At 45.1% G+C, this 27,804-nt stretch overlaps 2 protein-coding genes, 1 pseudogene and 1 gene segment (V, D, J or C); 2 read left to right on the forward strand and 2 right to left on the reverse strand.

Moving 5' to 3' along the window:
• LOC144697834 (Ig heavy chain C region-like) overlaps positions 1-27,804 on the forward strand; it is a 541,886-nt gene that overhangs the window by 45,838 nt on the left and 468,244 nt on the right.
• LOC144697046 (uncharacterized) overlaps positions 1-27,804 on the reverse strand; it is a 71,855-nt pseudogene that overhangs the window by 15,046 nt on the left and 29,005 nt on the right.
• Positions 6,510-12,702, forward strand: LOC144697274 (uncharacterized). 3 transcript variants are annotated; one of them, XM_078569221.1, is made up of 2 exons: positions 6,510-9,457; positions 10,411-11,524. In XM_078569221.1, exon 2 carries the CDS (start codon positions 10,520-10,522, stop codon positions 11,027-11,029), a length of 510 nt encoding a protein of 169 aa, XP_078425347.1. In that variant the 5' UTR covers positions 6,510-9,457; positions 10,411-10,519; the 3' UTR covers positions 11,030-11,524. The 3 variants fall into 3 exon arrangements, 1 of the variants encoding a protein (XP_078425347.1); XR_013580329.1 differs by lacking the exon at positions 10,411-11,524 and adding an exon at positions 12,655-12,702 and having other exon boundaries at positions 9,335-9,457; XR_013580328.1 differs by lacking the exon at positions 10,411-11,524 and adding an exon at positions 9,944-9,995 and having other exon boundaries at positions 9,335-9,457.
• LOC144696945 (uncharacterized) lies at positions 15,147-27,764 on the reverse strand. The gene is made up of 4 exons (XM_078568663.1): positions 27,362-27,764; positions 26,721-27,277; positions 15,811-16,061; positions 15,147-15,475 (listed from the first exon to the last, which is right to left on the reverse strand). Exons 1-4 carry the CDS (start codon positions 27,762-27,764, stop codon positions 15,196-15,198), a joined length of 1,491 nt encoding a protein of 496 aa, XP_078424789.1. The 3' UTR covers positions 15,147-15,195.

Genomic DNA, 27,804 nt, shown 5'->3' on the forward strand with positions numbered 1-27,804 from the left:
CCTTGCGATGCCTTGAAGTCAGGCCTTAACTTGTTTGTGCATTGTTTCAACATGTTGCCACATTTCACTTAAATATGTTGAAATGTTTGCTCCACACCCACAGGGTTTCATCTGTTTTAAGCCACAAACAGAAAGGTCCGGTTCTCCTGGAGTTTGAGACAAATCAGCTTTCAAAATGATGCAGAGTTTCAGCCAATGAGGGAGATCCGGGCTCAGCCCCGCCCCTCATTCACTCCGATTGGTTGGAGCAGCAGCTGCGCCCTCTTGGACCTCCAAATCTGCCCCTCTTCCTATTGGTCCGGAACTGCCGTCAATCAGCCGGGCAGTGTGAGCTGCCGCATGCGCAGTGTGGCAGACGAACCTGGCCAACAGTGCGCATGCGCAGTGTCGAGAAGCGTGGAGCATGCGTAGTGCGATTGATGGCCTTGCGGGGAGAGGCTGCTGTTTGTCCTGGAGAAGCGGAGTCAGAGCGAGGCGGTGGGTGGGAGGATTTGGAAACACTTTGTGGATCCGCAAACCCTGAGGAATCATTGTCAGCTCCTGGTTTGCAGCTGCGGGGCTTCTCCCTCCCGGGAACAGGCCCAGGTTAACGGCCGCCATCCTGGGGCACCGAGTGGAGGATGGTTCACATCAGAGGATGGGGGAGGGGGGACAAGAAATAAGAGGTTACACTTTGGGCTCAAATCAATGAGGATCTGATCTGTGGGAAGGAAGGAAACCCTGGGAGGTGGGCGGGGAGGATTCAGAAACACCCGCTGGAGGCCCCAAACCCCCAATAAGACTCATTTATTTTATTGTCAGTTTGCAGACAGGAGCTGGAGAACTGAACCCAGGCAGAGGAGAGGGAGGGAGAAAACTGGGAGTGGAGGAAAGAAATGGTGGAGATGGTGAGATGGGTTTGGATTTCAGCCCAGGGAGGAGAGAGTGTGTGGGACGGGGATTTACAGCTTTGGGGGAACAAGACAGGAAAACAAGTTCCATAGAAACTAGAATTGTCTGTTCTGAATTTCTATGCTGTGCTGACAGTTAAGAGTTTTGTAAACTCCTTTTGCAGGATATTAGAAGGGGAAGATTTACAGAGGGAAGCTCAAATCAAACTTCACATCAAGATTTAAAACCGTCACTCGATTGATCAGGTCCTGAATATTATCAGCAATTGAATGTGGAAGGAGAAATGCTTGTCTGTTCTGTCTGTGGGAAAAGATTTCAAACATCAGTGTGACTGGAAAAACACTGAGGCACACACACACCCGAGTGAGAATGTTCAGTGCACTGACTGTGGAAAGGGCTTTCACCAGTTACATAGCCTGAAAAAACATCACACCATTCACAGCGGGGAGAAACCGTACACCTGTTCGCTGTGTGGACAAGACTTTAACTGATTATTCAAACTGGAGAGACATAAGGACTCCGCACCATGGAAAAACCATGGAAATGTAAGGATTGTGGTAAAGGATTCAATTATCCATCTCAGCTGGAAATCCATCGACGCATTCACACTGGGGAGAAGCCATTCACCTGTTCCGTGTGTGGGAAGGGATTCACTCAGACAACCAAACTCATGTCACACCAGCGAATTCACACTGAGGAGAGGCCATTCACCTGCCCTGTATGTGGGAAGGGATTTACTCAGTCTTATGTTACACCAGCGAATTCACACTGAGCCATTCAGCTGCACTCACTGTGAAAAGAGGTTCAGGTCTTCATCTGACCTCAATATACACCAGCGACTTCACACTGGGCAGAAGCCATTCACTTGCCCTGTGTGTGGAAAGGGATTCACTCATTCGTCCGGCCTTAGGTCACACCAGCGAGTTCACTCTGGGGAGAAGCCATTCAGCTGTACTTCCTGCAGGAAGAATTTCAGGCATTCATCGGCCCTCGCTGAACACCAGCGAGTTCACACTGGGGAGAGGCCGTTCACGTGCTCTGTTTGTGGGCAGGGATTTACTCAGTCATCCAGTTTGCTGAGACACCAGCGAGTTCACACTGGGGAGAAGCCGTTTAGCTGCATTTCTTGTGAAAAGAGTTTCAGGCCGTCATTCACCCTTATTGCACACCAGCGAGTTCACACTGGGGAGAAGCCATTGAGCTGCATGGACTGTGGAAAGAATTTCAGGTGTTCATCTGCTCTCCTGGCACATCAGAGAGTTCACACTGGAGAGAGACCATTCACCTGCTCCGTGTGTGGGAAGAGATTCACTCGGTCCTTCAAACTACTGACACATGAGCGAGTTGATAAGTGACTGAGGGGGTTGGATTCTGCTGTTAGCACTGCTGTTAATCACATCCAGGATTGATAGTCTTACAACATCAGGTTTGTTTCTGCTGATGTTAACAGCCCCTATAACTGGCTGGAGTTTAATATTCTGGAGGTGTCACTGATATTCGGGGCTGCAGTGTCCCTTTTTAAAAGTACCATGTGTGATCATTCCCCTTAATTCATGAACTCTGCTGGAAGGTCGGATCCGTTCCACAGGACGTGCGTGACACAAAAATCATCACAATTTACAAAAACAAAGGGAACAGAGGAGATTGCAACAAAAACTTTGTCCACCAAAGCTCTTCAGTCTCATCCACTCCTTTCATGACAACATGGCCTGTACTGTACAGTTTGACGGTTCCACTTCTGACAGTTTCAATGTGGAGAATGGAGTGAAATAGGGCTGTGTCCTAGCCCCCACTCAGTTTGGTATTTTCTTCTCCATGTTCCTGACCTTGGCCTTTGCTGCAGAAATGGAAGGAGTTTCCCTGCATACTCAGTCAGATGGTAACCTCTACAATCTGTCCAGACTGAAAGTGAAGACAAAATACAGCCTGTCTCGATCAGAGACCTCCTCTACAGTGATGATGTCATGCTTGTGACTCACACAAATTCAGCTACAAAGACTCGTGGACTGTTTCTCCCATGTCTGTAACTTGTTCACCCTTACTGTAAACATCGAGAAAACTGTGGTTTGGGGACAGGGTGTCACATCTCTGCCCTTGATCACACTAACTAACACCCCGCTGGAAGTGGCCAGTGAATTCTTGGGTCCACAGTGACAGACAATCTGTTTCTCAATGCAGACCTCGATACACGCGTAGGGAAAGCAGCTCCACCTTTGGCTGACTCACGCATCGTCCATGGAATAACATCAAACTGCCTCTCAGCACTAATATGCTGGTTTGAGAGGCCTGTGTCCTCAGTACCTTGTTGTCTGGCTGTGAAACATGGACGATTTACAGTGATCAGGAAAGGAAGCTCAACAACTTTCACCTTCACTGTTTGCGGCACATTCTGAGCATCTCGGGGTCAGAATCAGGAATGTGGCAGTCCTCTCAAAGACAAATCTCCCAAATACGCTGGCTCTCATCAAGCAGAGGTGACTTCACTGGCTCTGAAGAAGAGTCATACGGACTTGAAACCTTAACTCTGTTTCTCTCTCCACAATTTCTGCCAGACTTGCTGAGTTTTTCCAGAATTTTCTGTTTCTACCCCATAAGAGGCTGCTGGCCTCTCTTCCATAGTCTTTTCCGTGTCTGGATGGCCCTGGAGAGGGAGCATGTGGTGTCCACTCGTACGGTTGATGCCTTCCACCACCGGTGGGTACCTCAAAGTACAGAGTGTCTCAGAGATACTGGAAGCAACGTTCTGGTTTAGTTAGGGAGGTTCTCTTCACTCTAGTTGGGGCTTTGATGCTGATTTTGGGCTCTTTTAGTTTAATTGGACAACATATTTGAGAGAACAAGAGAAGAAAGTATGTCTCATAGAAACTAGAATTGTCTGTTCCGAATTTCTATCCTGGAGTTGACAGTGATGACTTTTGTAAACTCTTTTTACAGGATATTAGAAGGAGATGATTTGAAGATGGGAAACTCAAACCAAACATCTCATCAAGATCTGACAGAGTCACTTGATTCATCAGGAACATGGAAGGAGAAATGTTTGTTCTGACTTTGGGAAAAGATTTCAAGCATCAGTGTGGCTGGAAAAGCATCGATTCACAAACACCTGAGTGAGAGTGTTCCAGTTATCTGACTGTGGAAAGAGCTTTACCAAGTTACACAGCCTGAAATAACATCACACCATTCACAGTGAGGAGAGACTGTACACGTGTTCTGTTTGAGGATGAGGCTTCAACTGATTGTCCAACCTGGAGAGACACAAGGACACTGAGACCACAAAGAAAGCGTGGAAATGTGGGGATTGTGGGAAAGGATTCACTTGCCCATCCCAGCTGGAAGCTCATCGACGCACTCACACTGGGGAGAGACTGTACACCTGCTCCGTGTGTGGGAAGGGATTCACTCTGATGTCCAGCCTTCATTTATACCAGCGAGTTAACACTGACGAGAGGCCTTTTAAATGCTCTGATTGTGGGAAAGGCTTTAAAATCTCACCGGATCTAATTAAACACCAGATTGTTCACACTGACGAGAGACCGTTCAGTTGTCCTCAATGTGAGAAGAGATTCAGACAGTCGTCTCACCTCATTCAACACCAGCGAGTTCACACTGGGGAGGGGCCGTACACGTGCTCCGTGTGTGGGAAGGGATTCACTTCATCATCCAACCTGGTGACACATCAACGGGTTCACACAGGGGAGAAGATATGTGTGTGGGAAGGGGTTTTCTCAGTCATCGAATCTGCTGACACACCAGCAAGTTCACACTGGGGAGAGGACGTTCACCTGCTCTATGTGTGGGAGGAGATTCGCTCGATCGTCTCACTTGCTGACACACCAACAAGTTCATAAGTGACTGCAGAGGTTGGATTCTGTTGTTAATCACAACCTTTGTTTCTGTTGCTGTTACTAACCCTTGTAACTGGGCTGGAGTTTAATATTCTGGATATCTGTCAATGAGTTTAGATGACAGCAGACAGCACTGCTGTAAGAAGATAAGGGCTAGGAGCAGGATTAGACCAGTTGACCTGTCACGCCTGCTCCACCATTCAACACGATCATGGCTGATTTTAGCCTCAATTCCACTTTCCTGCCTGTTCCCCATAATCCTCGATTCCCTGAGAGACCAAAATTCTGTCTCAGTCTAAATCTCAGTTTTCAACATCTTCAACGATGGAAACTGAAAATGAAACTTTACAGGACAGAAGGAGGCCATATGGCCCATCATGTCTGTGCCAGCCCAATCCCACTATCCAGTTCTTTGTCTGTAACCTTGGGGATATAGAACTTTGGGGGAACGAGAAGAAAAATGTTCCATAGGAACTAGAATTGTCTGTTTTGGATTTCTGTCCTGGACTGTCAGTGATGTTTATTGTAATCTCCTTTTACAGGGCTTTAGAAGGGGAAGATTTGCAGATCGGTAACTCAAACCAAAAATCACATCAAGATCTGACAGAATGACAGTTCATCAAGACCTTAATATCACCTGCTTTTGAATGTGGAAGGAGAAATGTTTGTTTGTTCTGACTGTGGGGAAAGATTTCAAACAACAGGAAAAAGCACCGAGACACACACCTGAGTGAGAGTGTTCCAGTGCACTGACTGTGGAATGAGCTTTAACCAGTTACACAGCCTGAAAACAAACAGAACTATTCGCCGTGTGGAGAAACCATACACGTGTTCTGTGTGTGAACGAGGCTTCAACTGATTGTCCAACCTGGAAAGACTTAAGGACACAGACACCATGGAGAAACCATGGAAATGTGGGGACTGCGGGAAGGGATTCAATTACCCATCGCGGCTGGAGATTCATCGACGCAGTCACACCGGGGAGAGGCCGTTCTCTTGCTCGGTGTGTGGGGAGGGATTTACATTATCATCCAGCTTACATATACATCAGAGAACTCACACCGGGGAGAAGCCGTTAACCTGCTCCATGTGTGGGAAGAGATTCAATTTTCTGTCCCAGCTGCTGAGACACCAGCTAGTTCACATTGATGAGAGGCTGTTTAACTGCTCTGATTGTGAGAAGAGCTTTAAAAGACGAGAGGACCTGGTCAAGCACCAGTTTGTTCACACTGAGAGACGGGTCAGTTGCTCTCACTGCGGGAAAGTGTTCAGACAATCAGTGAACCTCATAAAACACCAACAAGTTCACACAAGGGAGAGGGCACTCACCTGCTCCGTGTGTGGGAAGGGATTCACTCGACTATCTCACCCCAGCTCACATCAACTTGTTCACACTGATAACAGACCTTTCCAATGTTCAGAATGTGAGAAGACCTTTAAAACTGCAGGTGATCTTCTGAGACACCAGCAAATTCACACTGAGGAGAGGCCATTCCCCTGCTCTGTGTGTGCAAAGGGATTTATTTGTTTGACCTACCTCAAGTTGCACCAGCGAATTCACTCTGATCAGAAACCTTTCCAATGTTCTGACTGTGAGAAGAGCTTTAAAACGACAAGGGATCTGCTGATGCACCAGCACATTCACACAGGGGAGAGGCCATTCACCTGTATGTGGGAAGGGATTCACCCGTTCATCCCACCTACTGACACACCAGCAGGTTCACACTGGGGAGCGGCCATTCGCCTGCTCCGTGTGTGGGAAGTGATTCACTCGTCTAGCTCACATCAATTCACATCAACTTGTTCACACTGATAACAGACCTTTCAAATGTTCTGAATGTGAGAAGACTTTTAAAGCCACAGGTGTTCTGCTGAGACACCAGCGAGTTCACACTGAGGAGAGGCCCTTCACCTGCTGTGTGTGGGAAAGGATTCATTCATTCACCTCACTTAATGAGACACCAGCGAGTTCACAATTGAATGGAGTGGTTGTATTCTGCTGTTATTGTTGCTGTTAAGCACCTCCAGGACTAAACCAGGTTCATTCTGACATGTGGGCTGATGTTAATAATGTTTCAGAGGGGACTCCTTAAGAAGGACTATCTCCTGCATGCATTGCTCTCAAGAATCAATACCCACCACCAGAAATAGTGTTATACATTAGGCTATATGACACATCTTACATCCTTACCAATGTTGGTAATAAAATTTGAATAGTTGGGTGGACGCCGATGGGAAAGGGATTATGAAAAAGGATATTGAAGTAAAGAACGAATTAAACTAGAAGGGAGAAATAACAATGGGATTGGCTGAATACTGTGGAAATAAAACTGGGAAACAAGAAACACTGGTTATTAAGATTGGTGGAGTAAATCTGTCTGGGAGACAATCAGCATCAAGACATCTGATTCAATAAATGTGTGTCATGTAACAAATAAGAAAAAATAGCAATTCCCATTAGCAGATCTACCAAGGTATAGATTAAACTGAGCCAGAGGATCTGCTTTCATAACCGTAGGGATGTTATAATATGACATTACAATGTGATGAACCATTTAACAGAGCCACTGATCGATGTTGGTAAAATGTCTACAATGGCTCTCCAACGCGCAGTGAAAATGACAAAGGGAACATCGTCATTTGGTAAGAGGCGGAACAAGACCCACACTCTTTGCCGGCAAGTTGGGGCTAAAGCATTTCACCTGCAGAATTCGACCTGCGGCAAATATGCGAAAGAGGAAATATAACTGGAGTGCTGAGGCCAAAAGGAGAAACACAACTGGTACAGGCTGCATGAGGCACCTGAAGATGGTGTATCGCCGATTCAGGAATGGATTCCACGAAGGGACCACCTGGAAACCCAGATGTTCCACAATGGCTTCCTCCAGCACTGCATAAACTACCAGTGTATCTACACAACAAATAAAGCTATGGTTCAGAAAGTTCAAAAAAAAAGTCTGCATTCCCATTTTTATTGTATGGAAATTATAACAGTGTGTTTGGAAACAATTTAGAGACACAAGCACAAACTTAAGATGGGTACTGTTAATGCTCATGTGAGGAAATTCAGGACATTTTATTACAATAAATGTGTTATAGAAATGCACATTGTTGTTGTTGACTGTGAAGAATGAGTCGGTTGGCCGTCTGAGCTGGAAACTCATGGGTGCCATTACACCAGCAGTAGGATATTCTCCAGCTGATTGTGGAAATTGAGTCACTTGGTCATCCTATTTACTGACACAGCAGCACAGTCAGTCTGGAGAGAGACCATTCAGATAATTCATGTTTGAAAAAGGATTTACTCAGCTTTCCCACCAACTTTGAAAGTTCAAATAGAATTTGATGCATGATCAGCACATTCATGCCAGAGAGAGTTCTGTGTGTGAGCAGTAATTCAATTTGTTTCCAGAGCTGGGATGCCAGTGAGTTCACGTGTGACTGTAGGGGTTGGATTCTGCCATTATTGCTGTTGTTTTGGGGACTCTCAATTCTCCACCAATTCCCATTCCCCTTCTTTCTGGTGGATAATGAAGGGTCTATGCAGATGGGTTTAAGTACAACTTGTTTCACAACTTTAATATTGAACCGTCTGGCCCCAGTTTCCACCCAATAACAGCAAAACAAATCAGGCTAGGTTAATTTGGACTGTCAATGGCGGGGCCGTTACCCAGCATTACATGCGGTGGAGAATGTCCTCTATTCACAGCGCAAGAGACCAGTGCGCAGGCGCACTGCCGGTGATTAGAGCATGCGCAGTGGGAGCGCTGGCGTTGGAGAAAAGCTTCTTTTTTCGATCTGCATTCGGTAAAGAGGGTGATGGGGAACGGACGGGCTGAGGATCCCTGGCAGGTGGTCAGGGAGACTTTGTAAATCTGTTGTGTAAGCAGCAAATGCTGAAAAAGAACCCGCCGTTCCTCCTTTTGCATAGAGAGGGATAAGAGCTACAGGTGCGATTTCTCCCAGTTACAGGCCCCAGGTCACGGCCGTTATCTTCATAGTGGGCAATGTGTAGCAGGGCGCATGCGTAGCTGCCATTTTTGTTTGGGGCAATGTGCAGCAGGGAGTATGCGCGGCCCCATCTTTATTTTGGGTGATGTACAGCAGGGAGCATGCGCGGCTGCAATTTTTATTGGGAAGATGTTTTTGAATGTTTTTAACGACAGAATTGAAACAACTTGTCCATCAAGCTCTGACCTTTACGCTTTGAGTCTAATTGACGAAGCAGAGCAGGAAAGAAAAGGATGCAAATCCTGCTCTCTGATCCCCACTTCCTCATGGACGTCCTGCCCCATGTGTCCAAAGATCTGTGGGTCTGTTCAGTCACATGAAGACTCACGGCAGAAACTCACAACCCTGAGTAGACATCATCCTCGAATCGAGGGAGCGCTGATGACGACAAGGGGCAATGTGCAGCAGGGTGCATGTGTGGTAGGAGAAGAGAATGTTGTGAATTTCTATCCTGGCCTGACAGTGATGGCTTTTGGAAACCTCTTTAACAGGGGGTTAGAAGGGAGGATTTACATGCAGCAAACTCAAATCAAGAGAAATGTTTGTCTCTTTTCAATTGCTATCCTTGACAGACACTGATGGTTTTTGTAAACATCTTTTACAGGGTACTAGAAGAGGATTTGCAGAAAGGAAACTCAAATCAAACATCACATCAAAATTTGACAGCATCACTTGATTCATCAGGACCTGGATGTTATCGGCCTTTGAGTGTAAGCATTGAATTCCAGATCATGACCACTCGCTGTATAAACTTTTTTTGTCACATCTTCCTGTAGATCTTGCCCATGAATCTTAAATCTATTTCCTGTAATCCTTTTACTCCCATTCAAATAATGGGAACAGCTTTTCTTTATCTACCTTATCTAAACAATCATAAACTTGTACACCTCTATCAAATCTCCCCTCAATCTCCTTTGCTCCAAGGAGAACAACCCCAGTTTCTCCAACCCAACAATGCAACTAAAATCCCTCATCCCTGGAACCATTCTGGTAAATCTCCCCTGCACCCTCTCAAGGACCCTCACATCCATCATAATATGTGGTGATCACTGGTTTGCACAGTCCCAGATGTTCTGTGTTCGTGTCTGTGATGTCATCACACACCGACAATTGCGCGGTGACATCACCCCACTCCCCGGGTATTTCCTCACCTGGGAGATTTTTCTCTGACTCCAGGGCTTCTGATATCTTTCCAGCTGCCGGCTCCAGCAGGAGACATTAACATTAAAAGCTGAAATCGTTTTAGAGGTGAGTATTTTTGAGCATTTATCACAATCAAACATTCAAACTTCAGAGAAATAGTTGACAAAGTTGGAAAAGACTCAAAGTTGATCAAATGAAGTTGCCAAGATTATGAAGGGAATTAACTTAGAGCTTTTAGTGCTATGCTCTGTTATCTGTGAGCGGGTTCATGGCTCTGGGGATGGTGTGGCTCCTTTACTGTGGATCAGAACCCATGTCCATCCATTGCTCTGTTTCACCACTGTTCTCTCTGATAATCTCTCTGCTATTGTCTAACTTCCTCTGCCTCTAATAATGGGTGTATTTTGGCCTTGTTTAACATTTTACTGGCACTTCTGCAGACTTTACTTTCACAACCTACCTTTGTGTTTTTGTGGATTCTCTCTCACTCTTTTTTTTCTGATTTAAATCAATTTCACAGGGTATTAGCAGGAGAGGGTTTGCAGTCAAGAAACTCAAACCAAACATCATATCAGAATCTGATGGAGTCGCCCAATTTATCGTAACCTGAATATCATCAGAATTTGGACATGGAAGGAAAAAGCACTGTTCACAGTGGAGAGAAACTGTACACGTGTTCTGTTTGTGGACGAGGCTTCAATCGACCATCTGACCTGTCAAAACATAAATGCAGTTACAATAGGGAGAAGCCGTGGAAATGTGGGGACTGTGAGAAGGGATTCAATTGCCCATCTGACCTGGAAACACATCGGCGTATTCACACTGGGGAGAGGCCGTTCACCTGCTCTGAATGTGGGAAGGGATTCACCACCTCATCCCACCTGCTGACTCACCAGCGAGTTCACACTGGAGAGAGGCCGTTCAGCTGCTCCGTGTGTGGGAAGGGATTCACTCAGTCAACCCATCTGCTGACACACAAGCGTACTCACACTGGGGAGAGGCCGTTCACCTGCTCTGTATGTGGGAAGGGATTCAGTGATTCATCCAACCTGTTGATACATCAGCGATTTCACACTGGGGAGAGACCTTTCACCTGCCCCAAGTGTGGGAAGGGATTTGCCCAGTCATCCCAGTACTGAGACATGAGCGAGTTCACACCGAGGAGAGACCTTTTAAATGCCCAGACTGTGGGAAGTGCTATAAGGGTTCTGTGGAACTGATGTGCCATCAACGCGTTCACACTGGGGAGAGACCATTCAGGTGTTCTCACTGCGGGACTGGGTTCAGGGAATCATCTCATCTCATTGTACATCAGCGCACTCATACTGGAGAGAGGCGGTTCTCATGCTCCGAGTGTGGGAGGAGATTCAATCATGCATGCACCCTTCTGAGACACCAGCAAGTTCACACTGGGGAGAGGCCGTTCATGTGCTCCATGTGTGGGAAGAGATTTGGTCGGTCATCTACTCTGCTGAGACACCAGCAAGTTCACAAGTAACCACAGTTATTGGATTTTGCTGTTAATCAAATCCCAGACAGAGCCATGTTCATAGGGTCTGTTTTTGCTGATGTCAAACTCTAGCCCAGTTATGGTGGTTATTCAGGATAAAAGTCAAATAAATCAGCTTTGTGTTAAATATAGTGTTTCGGCTCTTTTTAATAACTAACATAAGTTGGTTCTTTTTGAAGTGCTGTCTCTCACCCCTGTCCCCTCCATCCTCACCTCCAACAACAAGTGGGTGGAGCTCATGGAGCTTCTTTGTCATTAAGATTGAGACAATCCGATCAGCTCCCACCGCCGCTTCCCTCCCTTCCACTTGCTCACCGGACCAAAATGCCTGTAAAGTTGCCCCTTGTCTGAGCCCTAAAATCACAGTTTTCTCTATTTTTCCCCTGTGTCACCTCATGCTCTCAGAGCTCATCTTGCCCCTGAGACCTGCCTCCTCTCTCGATCCTATTCCCACTAAACTGCTGATCACCTAACTTGCCCATGTTCACTGATATTGTTCGTGATTCTCTGTCCTTGGATACCGGGATTAAAAGAACATAGGAGTAGGCCATGCTCTGCCAGTCAATAAGATCAGGGCTGATCTGACTGTCGCCTCAACTCCACTTTCCTGCCTATCCCCCCATAACCCTGAACTCCTTGGTAAATCAAACATCTGTCTAACTCAACCGTGAATATATTCAATGACCCAGCCTCCACTGCTCTCTGGGGAAGAGAATTCCAATGATTCATTATCCTGTGAGGGAAGAAATTCCGCCTCATCTCAGCCTTCAGTGTGAGACCCCTTATTCTGAAACTGTGCCCCCTAGTTCTAGATTCCCCCAAGAGGGGAAACATCCTCTCAGCATCCACCCTATCAAGCCCCCATCAGTATCTTCTATGTTTCATTAAGATAATCTCTCATTCTTCTAAACTCCAATGGATTCAGATCCAACCTATTAATCCCTTCCTCAGAAGACAAACACCTTCATCCCAGGAATCAGCCTAGTCAACATTCTCTGAACTGCTTCCAGTGCAAGTAAGTCCTTCCTTAAGTATTGAGACAAAAATTGTACTCAGTACGTCCAATCAAAATGTCCATCTGACTTTTACGCAGGGAACATGGGGAACCGAGTTTGGATTTCAGCCCAGGGAGGAGGGAGAGCTTGGGATTGGGATTTACAGCTTTGGGGAAACAAAAGAGGAAAAAATGTTCCATAGAAACTATAATTTCTATCCTATACAAACAGTGATTAAGTTTCTAAACTCCTTTTACAGGGTATGAGAAAGGGAGGATTTGTAGATTCACAATGAGAGAAACCGTACACGTATTGTGCATGAACGAGGCTTCAACTGACCATTGAACCTGGAGGGACAAAAGGATACCTACACCATGGAGAAACCATGGAAATATCTGGAACTTGGAAAGGATCCGATTACCCATCTGAGCCTTGAAAGTCATCAGTGCAGTCACAGCACGGAGAGACTGTTTCCCCGCTCTATGTACTGGAAGGGATTCAGTCAGTCACCCTAATGCTGAGACACAGTGAGCTCACATGTGACTGCAGGAGTTGGATTCTGGTGTTATTACTGTTGTTAATCACACCCAACAACTTGCCTTCATTTAGCACATTTACCAGAGGAGAATTCTCCCAAGGAGAATTATCAAATGAAATTTGGCAGAGCCACATACAGAGAAATTAGGACAGGTGGCCAAAAGAATGATTAAAAAGTTCAATTTTAAGCAGTAGCTCAAGGAGGGAGGTGGGTGAGGGAGGTTACAAAGGGAGGGACCGGCGAGGTGAAGCACTGATTGAAAACAAGGATGATCATTTTAAAATCAAGGTGTTGCTACACCAGGAGCTAATGCATGCTGTGAGAATGGGGATGATAGGTGAATGGGATTTGGTCTGTTAGGACATAGGTAACAAAGTTTTGGATGACTTTGTGTTTTCTGATCCATTACCATCTAGAATGACAAGGGCAGCAGATAGACGGGAACACCACCACCTAGAAGTTCCCCTCTAAGCCACTTGCCAGCCTGACTTGGAAATATATCAGCCGTTCCTTCACTGTCGCTGGGTCAAGATTCTGTAACTCCCAACCTAACAGCACTGTGGGTGTACCTACACCACATGAGCTGCAGCGGTTCAGGAACACAGCTCACCAATAAATGCTGGCCTAACCAGCGACACCACATCCTATTAAAGGATAAAAAAAGTGTGGGGGGCCAGCCAGAAGTATGTTGGAATAGTTCAGTCTCGAGGTAGCAAAAGGATGGGGTGAGGTTTTAAATGAGCTGTGGCAGGGGTGGAGTCGGGTGATGTTACAGACGTGGAAGGAGGTGGTATTAGTGTTGGAGCAAATCTGTGGTCAGTTGCTAATCTCAGGGTCAGATATGAATCAAGGCGGTGAAATGTCTGGTTTAGTCTCAGACAGTTGCCAGGGAGAAGGTTGGGAATGGAGGTTGGTCAGTAGTTTGGGAATGGAATTTGGAGCAGGGACCATAAACAATGTCACCAGCCTTTCCAACATTCAATTGTAGGAAATTTCTGAAGGTCCAGTACAGGATGATGGATAAGCAGTCTGATCATTTACTAACAGTGGAGGAGTCAAGAGAGATGGTGGAGTAATCTGCATAATGTGAAATCAAACACTTTTTTCAGATGACATCCTTGAGGGGCAGCATGTCGATTGAAATAGGAGGGGCCAAGGATAGATCCTCAGGAATACCAGAGGTAACTGTGTGGGAGAGAGAAGAGAAACATTGTGGGCAGTACTCTGGCTGCCAATAGATAAGCAACGAACCAGGAGAGAGCAGTCCCACCAGCTGGACAACGGTGAAGAGGTGCTGCTTGATCAGGAGCCAATGTAGGTCAGTGAGACCAGAGGTGATAGGTGAATGGGATTTGGCGAAGGAGGATTGTGTGGTAAACCATGTCAAAGGCTGCAAACAGACCAAGAAGGACAAGGAGGGATAGCTCATCTCTGTCAGTTACATGGGATGTGTTTTGTGACTTTGATAAGAGCTGTTTGGTTACTGTGATCGAGGCGCAGAAATCTGCTGGGAGGGATTGAAACATGGAATTCCAGGAAAGATGGGAACGGATTTGGGAGGCGACAAAATGTTCTCAGACTTCGGGGAGGAAAGGGAGCTGAGAGATGCGGCAGTAATTTGCAAGGACAATGGAGTTGTTTTTTTTTGAGCATGGGGGTGATGACAGCAGATTTAAAGGAAAGTAGGAAATCACCTGATGAGAGAGAACCAGCAACAATATCAGGTAAGGTGGGGTGTTTGGGCAGTCAGTAGTTCAGTGGGAATAAGGTTCGGGAAAGAGGAAATGGGTCTCATGGACAAGATGAGACCTGAGAGGGCATGAGAGGAGATTGGAGAGAAATTTAAAAAAGATGAGAGTTCTGGGCACAGACAAGGGGGAACTTTAGAGACAGTTTTGCCCAGTGTGTTAGTGGAAGGGAGGGAAGTAGCAGAGGCAGCTGAACAGATTGTCTCAATCTTGGTGACAAAGAAGCTCCATGAGCTCCTCACACTTGTTGTTGGAGCTGAGGGTATTAGAGGTGGGGAGAGAGAGAGTAATTCAGAAGGAACTAACTTGTGTTGGAGATATTAAAAAGACTCAACACACTGTGTGTTTAACACAAAGCTGATTTATTTGACATTTATCCACAATGTTAATGCCCATTACTGGGCTGGAATTTATTAACATCCACAGAAACAGATTCAAATTAACAGAGTACAGTGCTGAATGTGATTAACAGAAAAATCCAATCATTGTAGTTACTCATGAACTCGCTAGCGTCTCAGCAGGGTGGATCACCAAGTGAATCCGTTCCCACACTCGGAGCAGGTGAACAGCCTCTCCCCATGTGAACTCGCTGGTGATTCAGCAGGTGGGATGACCAGGTGAATTTCTTCCCACACTCGGAACAGGTGAATGGCCTCTCCTCAGTGTGAACTCGCTGGTGATTCAGCAGGGTGGTTGACTGAGCAAATCCCTTCCCACACTCATAGCAGGTGAACGGTCTCTGTCCAGTGTGAATTCGCTGGTGTGCGGTTAGTTCAGACGATCGAATGAACCCGGTCCCGCAGTGAGAGCACCTGAATGGTCTCTCATCAGTGTGAACACGTTGATGGGACATCAGTTCCCCGGAGCTTTTATAGCACTTCTCACAGTCTGGACATTTAAAAGGTCTCCCCCAGTATGAACTCTCTCATGTCTCAGCACATGGGACAATTGAGTGAATCTCTTCCCACACACATAGCAGGTGAACGGCCTTTCACCAGTATGAATTCGCTGGTATACAGTGAGTTGAAACGATCCCCTGAACCCAGTCCCACAGTGAGAGCACCTGAACAGTCTCTCATCAGTGTGAACACGTTGATGGTACATCAGGTCCCCAGAACTTCTATAGCATTTCCCACAGTCTGGACATTTGAAAGGTCTCTCCCCAGTGTGAACCCGCTGGTGTGTCAGCAGGTTGGATGACTGAATGAATCCCTTCCCACACTCAGAGCAGGTGAATGGCCTCTCCCCAGTGTGAATTCGCTGGTGTGTTAACAGGTCGGATAGCCGAGTGAATCCCTTTCCACATTCGAAGCAGGTGAACGGCCTCTCCCCAGTGTGAATGCGTCGATGCGCTTCTAGCTCAGATGGGTAACTGAACCTCTCCTCACATTCCCCACATTTCCACAGGTTCTCCCCACTGTAAACAGTGCTTTTTCCTTCCATGTTCAAAATCTGATGACATTCAGGTTATGATAAATTGAGCGACTCCATCAGATCCTGATGTGATATTTGCTTTGAGTTTCCCAAAGTGCAAATCCTCCCCCTCTAATACTCTGTGAAATTGATTTAAAACAGAAAAAATGGGAGTGAGAGAGAACCCACAAAAACACAAAGGCAGGTTGTGAAATTGAGATGAATGAACCTAGTAATTTGTGGAGCTGATACTAGCAAAAGTGACCATGAAAACTGCTGAATTGTCATAAAAACCCAACTTTTTCACTGATGTCCTTCAGGGAAGGGAACCTGCCATCAAGACTGGGCCTACACAAGTCTCTGGCCTCTATGGGGGGGAAGAGGGAGAAAGAGAAAAGGTGAGAGGGATAGTGAGAAAAAGGGGAGGCAGAGGGTGAAAGAGAGGGATTTTATATATCTACAGCTCGACTAGAACTTTGACAGAACCTCCCAAATCCTCAACCTCCACGAACTAAAAGGATGAGGGGAGCAGGTGTATGTGAACACCATCACCTCCAAGCTTCCCTCCAGGTACTGCAGTGGTTCAAGAATGTGGCTCACAACCACTTTCTCAAGGGCAATTAGGGATGGGCAATAAATGCTGGCCCAGCCTGCAATGCCCATAAATGAATTTTAAAAAGTCCGAGTCACACACTGTGCAGATTTGTATGACATCCAGCACTGGATGAGCAGAAATCTCCTCCAGTTAAATATTCCTTCCCTGCCACTGGGTCAAAATCCTGGAACTCCCTTCCTAACAGCACTGTGGGTGTTCCTGCAATACATCGACTGCAGTGGTTCAAGAAGGCAGATCACCACCACCTTCTAAAGGGCAACTAGGAATGGGCAATAAATGCTGGCCGAGCCACCAACGCTCATAATATTGCCTTCGGTGCCTACTACAAATTCCACTCCCTAACCACTGACTCTCCCCCTCTCCTTGGCAACTGCCTGAGGCTGAATCACACTGTTCACAATCGCGAGATGAGCTTACAGCCACATATCCGCATCAACACCAAGACCGCCTATTTCTGCCTCAGTAACATCACCCGACTCCGCCTTAGTATCAGTTTATCTGCTGTTGAAAGCGTCATCCATTCACTTGTTACCTGTAGACTAAACTATCCTAATGCATACCCAACCGGCCTCCAACATTTGACTCCATCCTCCATATGGAATTTGTCTTGTCTGTTACCAAGTATTCTGATTGTCCCAAAGTACAAATTAGGTTGAAATCCCTGATGTGCTGTAACGAGAATCCTTTCAAAGTCTCAGATCAGTTAATTTCACTGATAACATCAGAATCAATGTTCCAGCATCTGAAAGGGAAAGGTGCCTTGATTGACACATACTAAGTCCAGATGTCAATTTCTCTCCTCTTAGTCCGGAGAAATTAAGACCACAGATGCTAAAACTGATTTCCTTGACATATTCTGATATATCCTGACCATTGACTAACTGTAAATTTCTCCTGAACCTTCCGGTTGTGACTGCTTCCTGAAAGAAAGTGTCCAGCTGACTCTCCCCATCCCTGACGGCCCTGATGTCTGCAGCTCAACAGCGGGGGATGCTGGGTAAAGACCTCGCCATCGGGTGGCCTAATTAGTGAATCGTGAATCCTTTTTTTGCAACGATGTGGGGATTGCGGCGAGTGTTGGGCAGTAAATAAAATTAGCAACCAAATTATACAGAAGCCCAAGTGCACAGAACCTCCATTATCCACCAAAAAGAAGGGAATTGATGGTGAATTGCAAATCCCCCAAAGTTTTACCGAAACAGCAGCAATAACGCGGAATCCAATCCCTCCAGTCAAATGCGAAGTCAGCAGATGGGGTGACTGAGTGACTCCTTTCAGTGAGTAACTGTCAGGATTGTTGTCTCGTGGATATTCCTGGTAGTGTATTTTTAGTTATGCTGTCACACACCAATAACACAGAGAAACCTAGAAACAGGCTGCAGCTCCTTTTTTTTCATTCATCATAGGATGTGGGTGTCACTGGAAATGCAGGCATTTATTACCATCCTTAATTGCCCTTGAGAATGTGATGGTGACCTGCCTTCCCAAACCGCTGCAATCCAATTGAATTTTACTTTCTCTGAGCGGTTTTGATATGACCAAGTGGCTTATGCACCATTTCAAAGGGTCAAGCACATTGCTGTTGGTCTGGAGTCACCTGAAGACCAGATAAGGCTGCGATGGCAGATTTCCGCTCCTCGAGGATGTCAGGGGACCAGTTGGACTTTTGTAACAATGCATTCGTTTCATAATCACTGATAACAGCTTTTATAGTAGATTTTTATTCCAGATTTATTGAATTAACTGAATTTAAAATCTCTAACTGTTGTGATGGGTTTTGAACTCACATCTCCAGATCATTATTCCCTCTCGATTACTAATCCAGTAATGTAACCACTATATCTGGGCATGTCATCAGAATGCTTGAATTCAGATTGACAAACAGGTGCTGTACTCAGAGCTACACCAGGGAGGCCCTTCACATGGGGCCAAAGGAAACTTTTCAAAGACAATCTCAAGGCCTCTGTGACATTCTGCTCTATCAACATAAACACTTGGGAAGCAGATTCCCAATCGCCTCCAAAATGGTGATTCATCATCCAAAAACGTTTCAATCAACAAGAGCAGCCACTGAGAGAGACAAACAGAGAGGGCAGCTGCTTGTGTCAACAATCCACCACCAACTCCAGTCGCTGACAACCCCCATGTCCTCACTTTTGGGAGAGCCTGCAAGGCTAAAATAGGGCTCATTAGTCATTTGTGAACCCACAGCTAACACTGACATCTCACTTCCACCCAGTCATTGACAAGAAAGAATCATCCCTGACATGAGGGATTGTCAATGGATAACCACCATGTTATCTTCCTTATCTGTGGATCGAATGTGGGTTACACAATTGCAGCAGCAGTTAACAGCCTCCTGTGAACTCCTCCATGCGATATCTTAGTGCAGATTTTCAACAATTTATTTTGAGAGTGTTTATGTTAAATTAGTTAATACTGATTTTATAAACCAATTGTTAGGCCTCAGTTAGAGTGCTATATTCATTTCCGGGCATCACACTTTAAACAGGATTTCAAAGCCTTAGAGAAGGTGATTTACTAGAATGGTACCAAGGATAAGAGGCTTCAGTTATATGGAAAAACTGGGATTGTTTTCCTTGGAGCAAAGGGTCAAAAATGGAGGTGGTGGCATCGTGGTATTGTCATTGGACTAGTAATCCAAAGACCCAGGGAAATGCTCTGGAGACTGGGTTCGAATCCCACCAAATCTCATGATGACCACGAAGTCCTTATCAAATGTCCTAGAAACCCATCTGGTTCACTAATGTCCTTTAGAGAAGAAAATCTGCCATCCTCTCCTGGTCTGGCCTGCATATGACTCCAGGCCCACAGCAATATGGTTGACTCTTAAAATGCCCAGAACTGACACCACATGGACTGCAGCAGTCTGAAAGTAAAAAGATGCAATAGCAGTTTTCAAAATCATGAACGGCTTTGACAAACTAAATAAACAGGAAGGGTCTCCAGTAGCAGAAAAATAGCTAATCAGAGGACACAGATTTCAGAACATCTTTTTTTAAGCAGTGTGTTTTTGTGATCTGGAATGCACTGTCTGAAATGGTGCTGCAAGCAGATTCAATAGCAACATTCTTGGGAGAATTGAATAAATACTTGAAGAGAAGAAATATCCAAGTCTAGGAGTAAAGAGCAGGGGAGTGGGACTAATTCGATAGCTACACTAATGAGCTGATACAAACATGATGAGCGGAACACCTTCCTTTAGCCCCTGTACCATCTGAAGACAGTGGCAGATGATGCTACCCAGAATGCTTCAGGTGGTAGAATATGGCCCATCAACATCAACAGGGATGCAACACTCAGATTTTTCTCCCTTTCTTTCGTGAAGGTGCTGTGTGATGGTGGGGTTCAATCCCAGTCACTGTTTACCCTCCAGTACCCTGCCAAGTGGTCATTCTGAGCTTATGATCCTATACTGTGAGCTATAATAATGGTATTTTATTCAAGAAACAAGTTTTCAGGCCAAAGGCTGAATTGCAGTGTGACTTATATGAGGAAATTCACATAGAGACTAAATAATCAAGTTAAAAACATGGAAATGTGACAATCAAATACCAGAAACAGGTTCCAGTTGAAAACTGGCAGGAAAAATATTTCCAATGATAATAATAAAATCGGACACCAGAACTGAAATAAAAGGCAGGTTATTTTCTGATAATAACAGTGGCAGAGTATAAGTGTAACAATGACACACAGTCTGATACAGTAAGAGTGCAGATGGGACCCGAAGGAAGAACAGCAAAGGTTTGGCACACTTTGAGTGTAACAAATACAGTGTTTGTTGCAATAATAAGAGTCAGGTTGCCGTGTTTTAGTGAATTAATCGTTGGATCCAATGTGATGATAATACAGTCAGTATCTAGTGCACCAAAACTAAAGATTAGGTCTCATATAGCAGTGAGTGAGTGAGTCATGGTCCATTGATATAATATGATATCAATGTGTTGCCTAATCCCTAATAACAGAGCCAAGGATCAATGCAATGTGAATGGGATGGGGTTGAGTGTAATAACACAGACACGGTCTAGTGGAATATGAACTGACGTCAACATTGACTAATTGGTGGCGCACTCACCCCGAGTCAGAAGGATGTGGGTTCAAGCCCTCTCCAGAGACCCAACCACATCATCTAAACTGATGCGCCTGGTGTCATTATAAATGGGAGTCTCTGTTCTTTTGCTGACTATTTTCTTAGACTCAGAAGGAGTGAAGGGAATGACAGACGGGACAATCCTGGGCAGTTGCTCCATCCAGCAAGGCAGGGATTTCTGGGACATGATTGCAGGTTTGAGGTGTCCGCCCACTCATTAAAAAACAACCTCTTCCTCTTTGGGTTTGTGAAGGGAGTTATGACTGCAGCACGCGAGGCCGACTAGAGCCCGGTGTAAAAATAATCACAAAGGCCAATTCCAGTTCTTAATAACAGAGGTGGCTTTAACTACAGGTAATCTTACATTAAGGGAGACAAGAGGCCGAGTAAAGATTCGATTGTAATAGGAGAACAAGGTGTAAGGAAGCAATGATATTTGGGTGTCTGTGTTATGGTGAGTGTCACAGGGAGGTGTATGATAAAATAGGAGTGGAAATATCATGACAGAGACACGTGTGACTGACTCCACCTGACTGAGAGTTGTTATACCCAAGGGGAGGGCAATGACGACATGGGGAACTCCAGAGATTTCTGGTATCTGAGGTGACAATGGTGCATCTGTTAGAGGAACTGAAAAGAATCGGTTCCTTCTCACCCTTGCCTGTAGTTCCCGAGTTACACAGACACACAGGAAACAGATCTGACAGCTCGTAGAAACTAATGTTTTAAATCTTCTGTTTGAGACACATTATGATTGAAAAGATCAAATGTTAAAACCTCAGGAGAGGAAAATTCAGAATGTCACAAAGATGAGTGAACCGTCCAATTAGTCCCATTCACTATAACTCTGCAAATTATTCCCTCTTCAAGTACTGATCCAATTCTCTTTGAAAGTTGCTCTTATATCTGCTTCCAACCCCCTGTCAGTATGTGCATTCCAGGTCACATCAAATCACTGCGTAAAAATGTTCTCCTTATCACTCCTTCCGGTTCTGTTGTCAAATATCTTAAATCTCTGAGTCCTCTGGTTACAAACCCTCCTGCTCCTGGAAACAGTTTCTCCCTATCGACACTATCACAAATCCTTCCTCATTTTGAACACCTCCATTAAATTTCCCCCTAAACTTGTCTGATCTAAGAAGGACAGCCCCTGTTTTTCCCGCTCAAAAGAAACGTCAGATTGGACTCAAAACCATAAATCTGTTTCTCTGTCCACAGATGCTGCCAGACCTGCTGAGTTTTTGCAGCATTTTCTGCCTTTAGCCACTTTTCCTTCTTTAATCAATCAAAAACCCTTCATGATATTGAACATCTCAATTAAACAGGAACACAATGACATCGAGAGAGATATAGAGGAAAGGAGAGACAAAGACAGAGAAAAACTGAGACACTTAGAAAAACAGAAAGATGAGGTGGTGAAAGATAAAGCTGAGAAATAGAGGAAGCAAGTAATACAGAATGATGTGAGAGAATGATATAAAATGGAAAGGAGCAGGCTATCAGTTCCTGGCTATGGAGAGCAGAGGGAACTCAGTGACTGACCCACAGACACGGCCACATATGTCCGGGAATGGAGACTCTGAACAGAAACAACAGGCTCATTTGTAAATGTCACCGCAATGTGATCTGTGTGACTCTGCTCTGACTCTGTGGCCAGATATAGGCTGCCTTGACAGATGTTCTCACCCGACCGTGGCCTCTGGATTTATTTTCTGCTCAGAAGTGAGATGTGTGGTTAGGAACCAGCAGCAGAGAAACAGGAAGTTGTGTTTCCTGAGAATGAAACAGCAGGTGTCAGTTTCATGTTATCACCGTGAACAGTCTTCCTGCCTGTGAGGGTGAACTCACTCTAACAGCATCAAGAACAACCACACAGATTGCTGCCAGTCTCAGCATTACATTCACCTCCATTCCCAATTTAAAGATTTAAACACATGAGCTTATTTGGGGTTTTACTATATTCACTGAAGGGGGAAACGAGCTGATGGTTATCCTTGGGAGAAATAAGGGGAAATTATATAAAATAAATAATTTTGCCCAAAAACAGTTATCAGAAAATAGAGTTAAAGTGAATTGAGGCCTGTCTGAGAGTGAGAGAGTGAAACAGAGAGAGAGGGGAATGACTCTCTGTACGTTGAACACTGCCTCAGACAAAGAAGAGAGTCTAAGTGAGGTTAAGTGTGTTAGGTTCTTTCTCAGAGAGAGAGAAAAAAGTTAAATGAGTTTAGGTGCTCTCTGAAACAGAGAGATTAAGTGACTCAGTATCTGAGAGAGAGAGGAGAGAGGTTAAGTGAAATAAAAGCAAAATATTGTGGATGCTGAAAATCTGAAATAAAAACAGAAAATGTTGGAAAAACTCAGCAGGTCTAACAGCATCTGTGGAGAGAGAAACAATTAACGTTTCGAGTCCATATGACTGAAGACGACCATACGCTCTGAAGAAGAGTCATACGGAATCGATAGGTGAAGTGAGTTTGGGGACAGATGTGCTCATTTTGGTAATTGAATGGTCAGTGTGAGATTGTTTTCTAAACAGCAGCACCCAAGAGAATGGGTTCCAGATAACTGTCAGTGCTATGAAAAGATTTGCAAAGATATTACATTTGGAATAAATGGAAATAAAGGACTAAAATACTTGCTGGAGATAATTACTTCAGGAAATACATTGCAAACGTGAAGAATGATGCGTTCACAATCAGACACATAGACACAAGAAGAAAGAAGAAAGAAGAAAAGTACAGCACAGCAACAGGCCCTTCGGCCCTCCAAGCCTGCGCCGATCATATTGCCTGTCAAACTAAAACATTTTGCACTTCCGGGGTCCGTATCCCTCTATTCCCATCCTATTCATGTACTTGTCAAGTTGCCTCTTAAACACCACTTCCACCACCACCTCTGACAGCGAATTCCAGACACTCACTACCCTCTGCGTAAAAGACTTGCCTTGCACATCTCCTCTAAAGTTTTCTCCTCTCAACTTAAATCTATGTCCCCTAGTAATTGACTCTTCCACCCTGGATAACCTGGAGGGATAACCTCCAGACCAGGCAGCATCCTGGTAAACCTCCTTTGAACCCTCTCCAATGCCTCCATATCCTTCTGGTAACGTGGCGACCAGAATTGCACGCAATATTCCAAGTGTGGCCTAACCAAGGTTCTATACAGTTGCAGCATGACTTCCCAGCTTTTATATTCAATACCCCTGCTGATGAAGGCAAGCATGCCACATGCCTTCCTGACGACCTTATCCACCTGCGTTGCCACTTTCAGTGACCTGTGGACCTGTACACCCAGATCCCTCTGCCCGTCGATGCACTTAAGGGTTCTGCAATTTACTGTATAATTCCTGCCTGTATTAGACCTTCCAAAATGCATTACCTCGCATTTGTCCGCATTAAACTCCATCTGCCATTTCTCCGCCCAAGTCTCTAACCGATGTATATCCCGTTGTATCTTTTGACAATCCTCTTCACTATCTGCATCTCCTCCAACCTTAGTGTCGTCTGTAAACTGACTAATTAGCCCAGTTACATTTTCCTCCAAATCATTTACGTATACTACAAACAGCAAAGGTCCCAGCACTGATCCCTGCGGAACACCACTAGTCACAGCTCTCCATTCAGAAAAGCACCCTTCCACTGCTACCCTCGAGTGTGTGCACGCACACACACCATTTTGTGTTGAGCTTGTTTCAGTTATGCCTGTTAACCAGAAGACAGAGTTTTAATTGGATACCATTAGGATCCTGCAGCAGTCCATTCGACTGAGGAGACAGTTCTAGATTCTATCTGACACCACCAGTGGGTCAGGTGGAAGCTAAATAGAAAATCCTGCAAGAAAAATAATCCTTAACATTAAAAATCTATCTGAGCAATTGATTCAGTACTACACCAGTGTGAATTAGTAAACTTTAACACAACAGGGTTTGTCACTAAGTAGTGTAAAGTACAGTGCACTAATGCTCACCTTTAGTCTTGCCCCTCAATCCCAGTTAATCTCTGGGAGATTGTTATAAGATTCACCCCATCCTTTCGACACAAATATTACCCACATAACACTAGAGTCATTAGAAATTGATGTGTACTTCCCACACACTGTCCTTTTAAATATACTTCACTCCTACCAGCCTTTAACTATCAAAAACATAACAGGGTTAATAGCTGCTGATAGCTGTCAATGAGATTAAATTTATGCTTGAAATGATTAAATCTTCACATGCAAAATATATTTTGTTTTATTCTTTGATGGGATGTGGGTGTCACTGGCAAGGCCAACATTTTTTGCCCAACCTTAACTGCCCTTGAACAGAGTGGCTTCCCCGGTTATTTCAGAGGGCAGTTAAGGGTTAACCACATTGCTGTGGGTCTGGCCTCACATGTAGGCCAGACCAGGTGAGGATAGCAGATTTCCTTCCATAAAGGACATTAGTGAAGCAGATGGGTTTTTACAACAATCAATGATAGTTTCATGGACACCATCACTGAGACCAGATTTCAATTGCAAATTTTGAATATCATGATGAGGTTAGAAGCCTGGTCAATATACTCAGGTTCTGAAGGTGAAATCCACAATTTAGAGATTCTAAAATCAGTGTTGTAACTGTAACCAAACTGCTACTAAAATGTTTAAGGAGCTAAGTTGACATTTTACATCTACAGTTTGACCATAACATTGTTTAATACCGTTACTGTTGAACTTCCAGATAATAAAATCACAAACAGCAACTTCAAGCAGAAGGAGCAGAATAAACGAGATGGAGAGAAACACGAGAGCCCACAGGCGAGGACCACATAGAGTAGGTTCACACACCCAGGGACGGGGTGGGTTGCCGCGCCTGGGGGTGGGGCGGGTTCACACACCCAAGGCTCACCGGGAATGATCAGAATAAGGAAACCGCCCAGAAAACTACCAATAGGAATCTTCAGCTGAACACATCACTCATTCTTAAAGGGACCGAAGGGGTCCTGACACTGTGAAGTTAAAGGGGCAGACACAGCTTCAGCCTTCTCTCTGTTACCTTTCTGATAGTTAAAGGCTGGTAGGAGTGAGGTATATTTAAAAGGACAGTGTGTGGGAAGCACACATCAATAAAACCGGGAATTCTTGGACACACGCTGCAGGTCGTTCTTTATCTGGGAATCAAACTGTTGTATTATTGTCCCAGCAGTTAACAGCCTCCTGTGAACTCCTCCAGCTTCTAGTTTAATGCAGATTTTAACCCAATAAGTTTCAGCATGTTTCGATTCAGTGACTCAGGACTGACACACAAACACGTTGAACCATTTTAGACTTATTAAGAACCATTTTCCGTCTGGAAACTTAAACCTGCTGTTTCACTTTCAGTCAGGAACAGATCACAATTTTACACCAACCTTTGATTTGACAGCACGTTTCCAGCATTCACCGTTGTTCTTCCTGACTCTAATTCCAGTTGTAAAAGAGCCTTCTGTTCTGTGTCTAGGAGCTCTGAACCATGGAAGAGAGCAACTGAGACACATTTCTTACACACCTCAGGATTCACCCACATGGGGATTGTGCCGTCAGTGAAGAAAGATAAGAAAGACCAAAGTGTTGTTTAGGGCTCCCTCAGTGTGACCCTGATGAACTGTGTCCAGGCTGAAGTTCTGTTCCTACCGTAAGATCCTCCCCCAGATTGTCCTTTCTGATTCCAGCCAGGTGATGTTAAACACTCAGGTGGGGAAAAACTAAAATATACAAACAAAGCTGATTTATTTCACATTTATTCAGAATATTGAACCTCATCAACAGATCAGGACAGTCAGAATGAACATGGTTCAGTCCTGGTATGATTAACAGCATCAACAGGAGTAGAATCCAAACCTTGCAATCGCTTGTGAATCCACTGGTGTGTTCGCAGGGGTGATGACTGAGTGAATGCCTTTCCGCAGGCATTACAGGTGAACGGCCTCTCCCCACTGTGAACTCGCTGGTGTTTCAGCAGATAGGATGAATGAGAAAATCTCTTCCCACACACAGAGCAGGTAAATGGCCTCTCCCCACTGTGAATGCTCTGGTGTGTCAGCAGGTTGGATAACTGAGTGAATCCCTTCCCACACACAGAGCAGGTGAACGGCCTCTCTCCACTGTGTACTCGCTGGTGATTCAATAGGTTGGATGACCGAGTGAATCCCTTCCCACACACGGAGCAAATGAACGGTCTCTCCTCAGTGTGAACCTGCTGATGTGTCAGAAGGTTAGATGAACGGGTGAATCCCTTCCCACAGTCAGAGCAGGTGAACGGTCTATCCCCCGTCTGAAGTTGCTGGTGTATCAGAAGGTTGGATGAATTAATGAATCCCTTCCCACAGTCAGAGCAGGTGAACGGCCTCTCCCCAGTGTGAATTCGCTGGTGATTCAGTAGGGCAGACGGATGGCTGAATCCCTTCCCACAGTTAGTACAGGTGAATGGCCTCTCTCCAGTGTGAGTATATTGATGTGTTAGCAGATCCTTTTTGCTTTTAAAGCTCTTGTCACAGTCAGTACAATTAAAAAATTTGTTATCAGAGTGAACAAGTTGATGTGTCAGAAGGTGGGATGACTGAATGAATCCCTTTCCACACACGGAGCAGATGAACGGCCTCTCCCCAGTGTGAATACGTTGATGTATCAGCAGATCTTTTCTGCATTTAAAACTCTTCTCACAGTTAGAACATGTAAACGGTCTCTTCTCAGTGTGAACAAGTTGGTGTGTCACAATGTGGGATGACCGAGTGAAGTCCTTCCCACACACAGGGCAGGTGAATGGCCTCTCCTCAGTGTGAACTCGCTGGTGTGTCCGAAGGTTGTACAAATGGGTGAATCCCTTCCCACAGATAGAGCAGGTGAACGGTCTCTCCCCAGTATGACTGCGCCGATGAACTTCCAGTTGGGATGGGAAACTGAATCCCTTCCCACAATCCATACATTTCCATGGTTTCTCCATGGTGTGGGGGTCCTTGTCTCTCTCCAGGTTGGACGCTTAG

The sequence above is a fragment of the Cetorhinus maximus genome, chromosome 23, assembly GCF_964194155.1.
Source record: "Cetorhinus maximus chromosome 23, sCetMax3.hap1.1, whole genome shotgun sequence".
Lineage (NCBI taxonomy): Eukaryota > Metazoa > Chordata > Chondrichthyes > Lamniformes > Cetorhinidae > Cetorhinus > Cetorhinus maximus.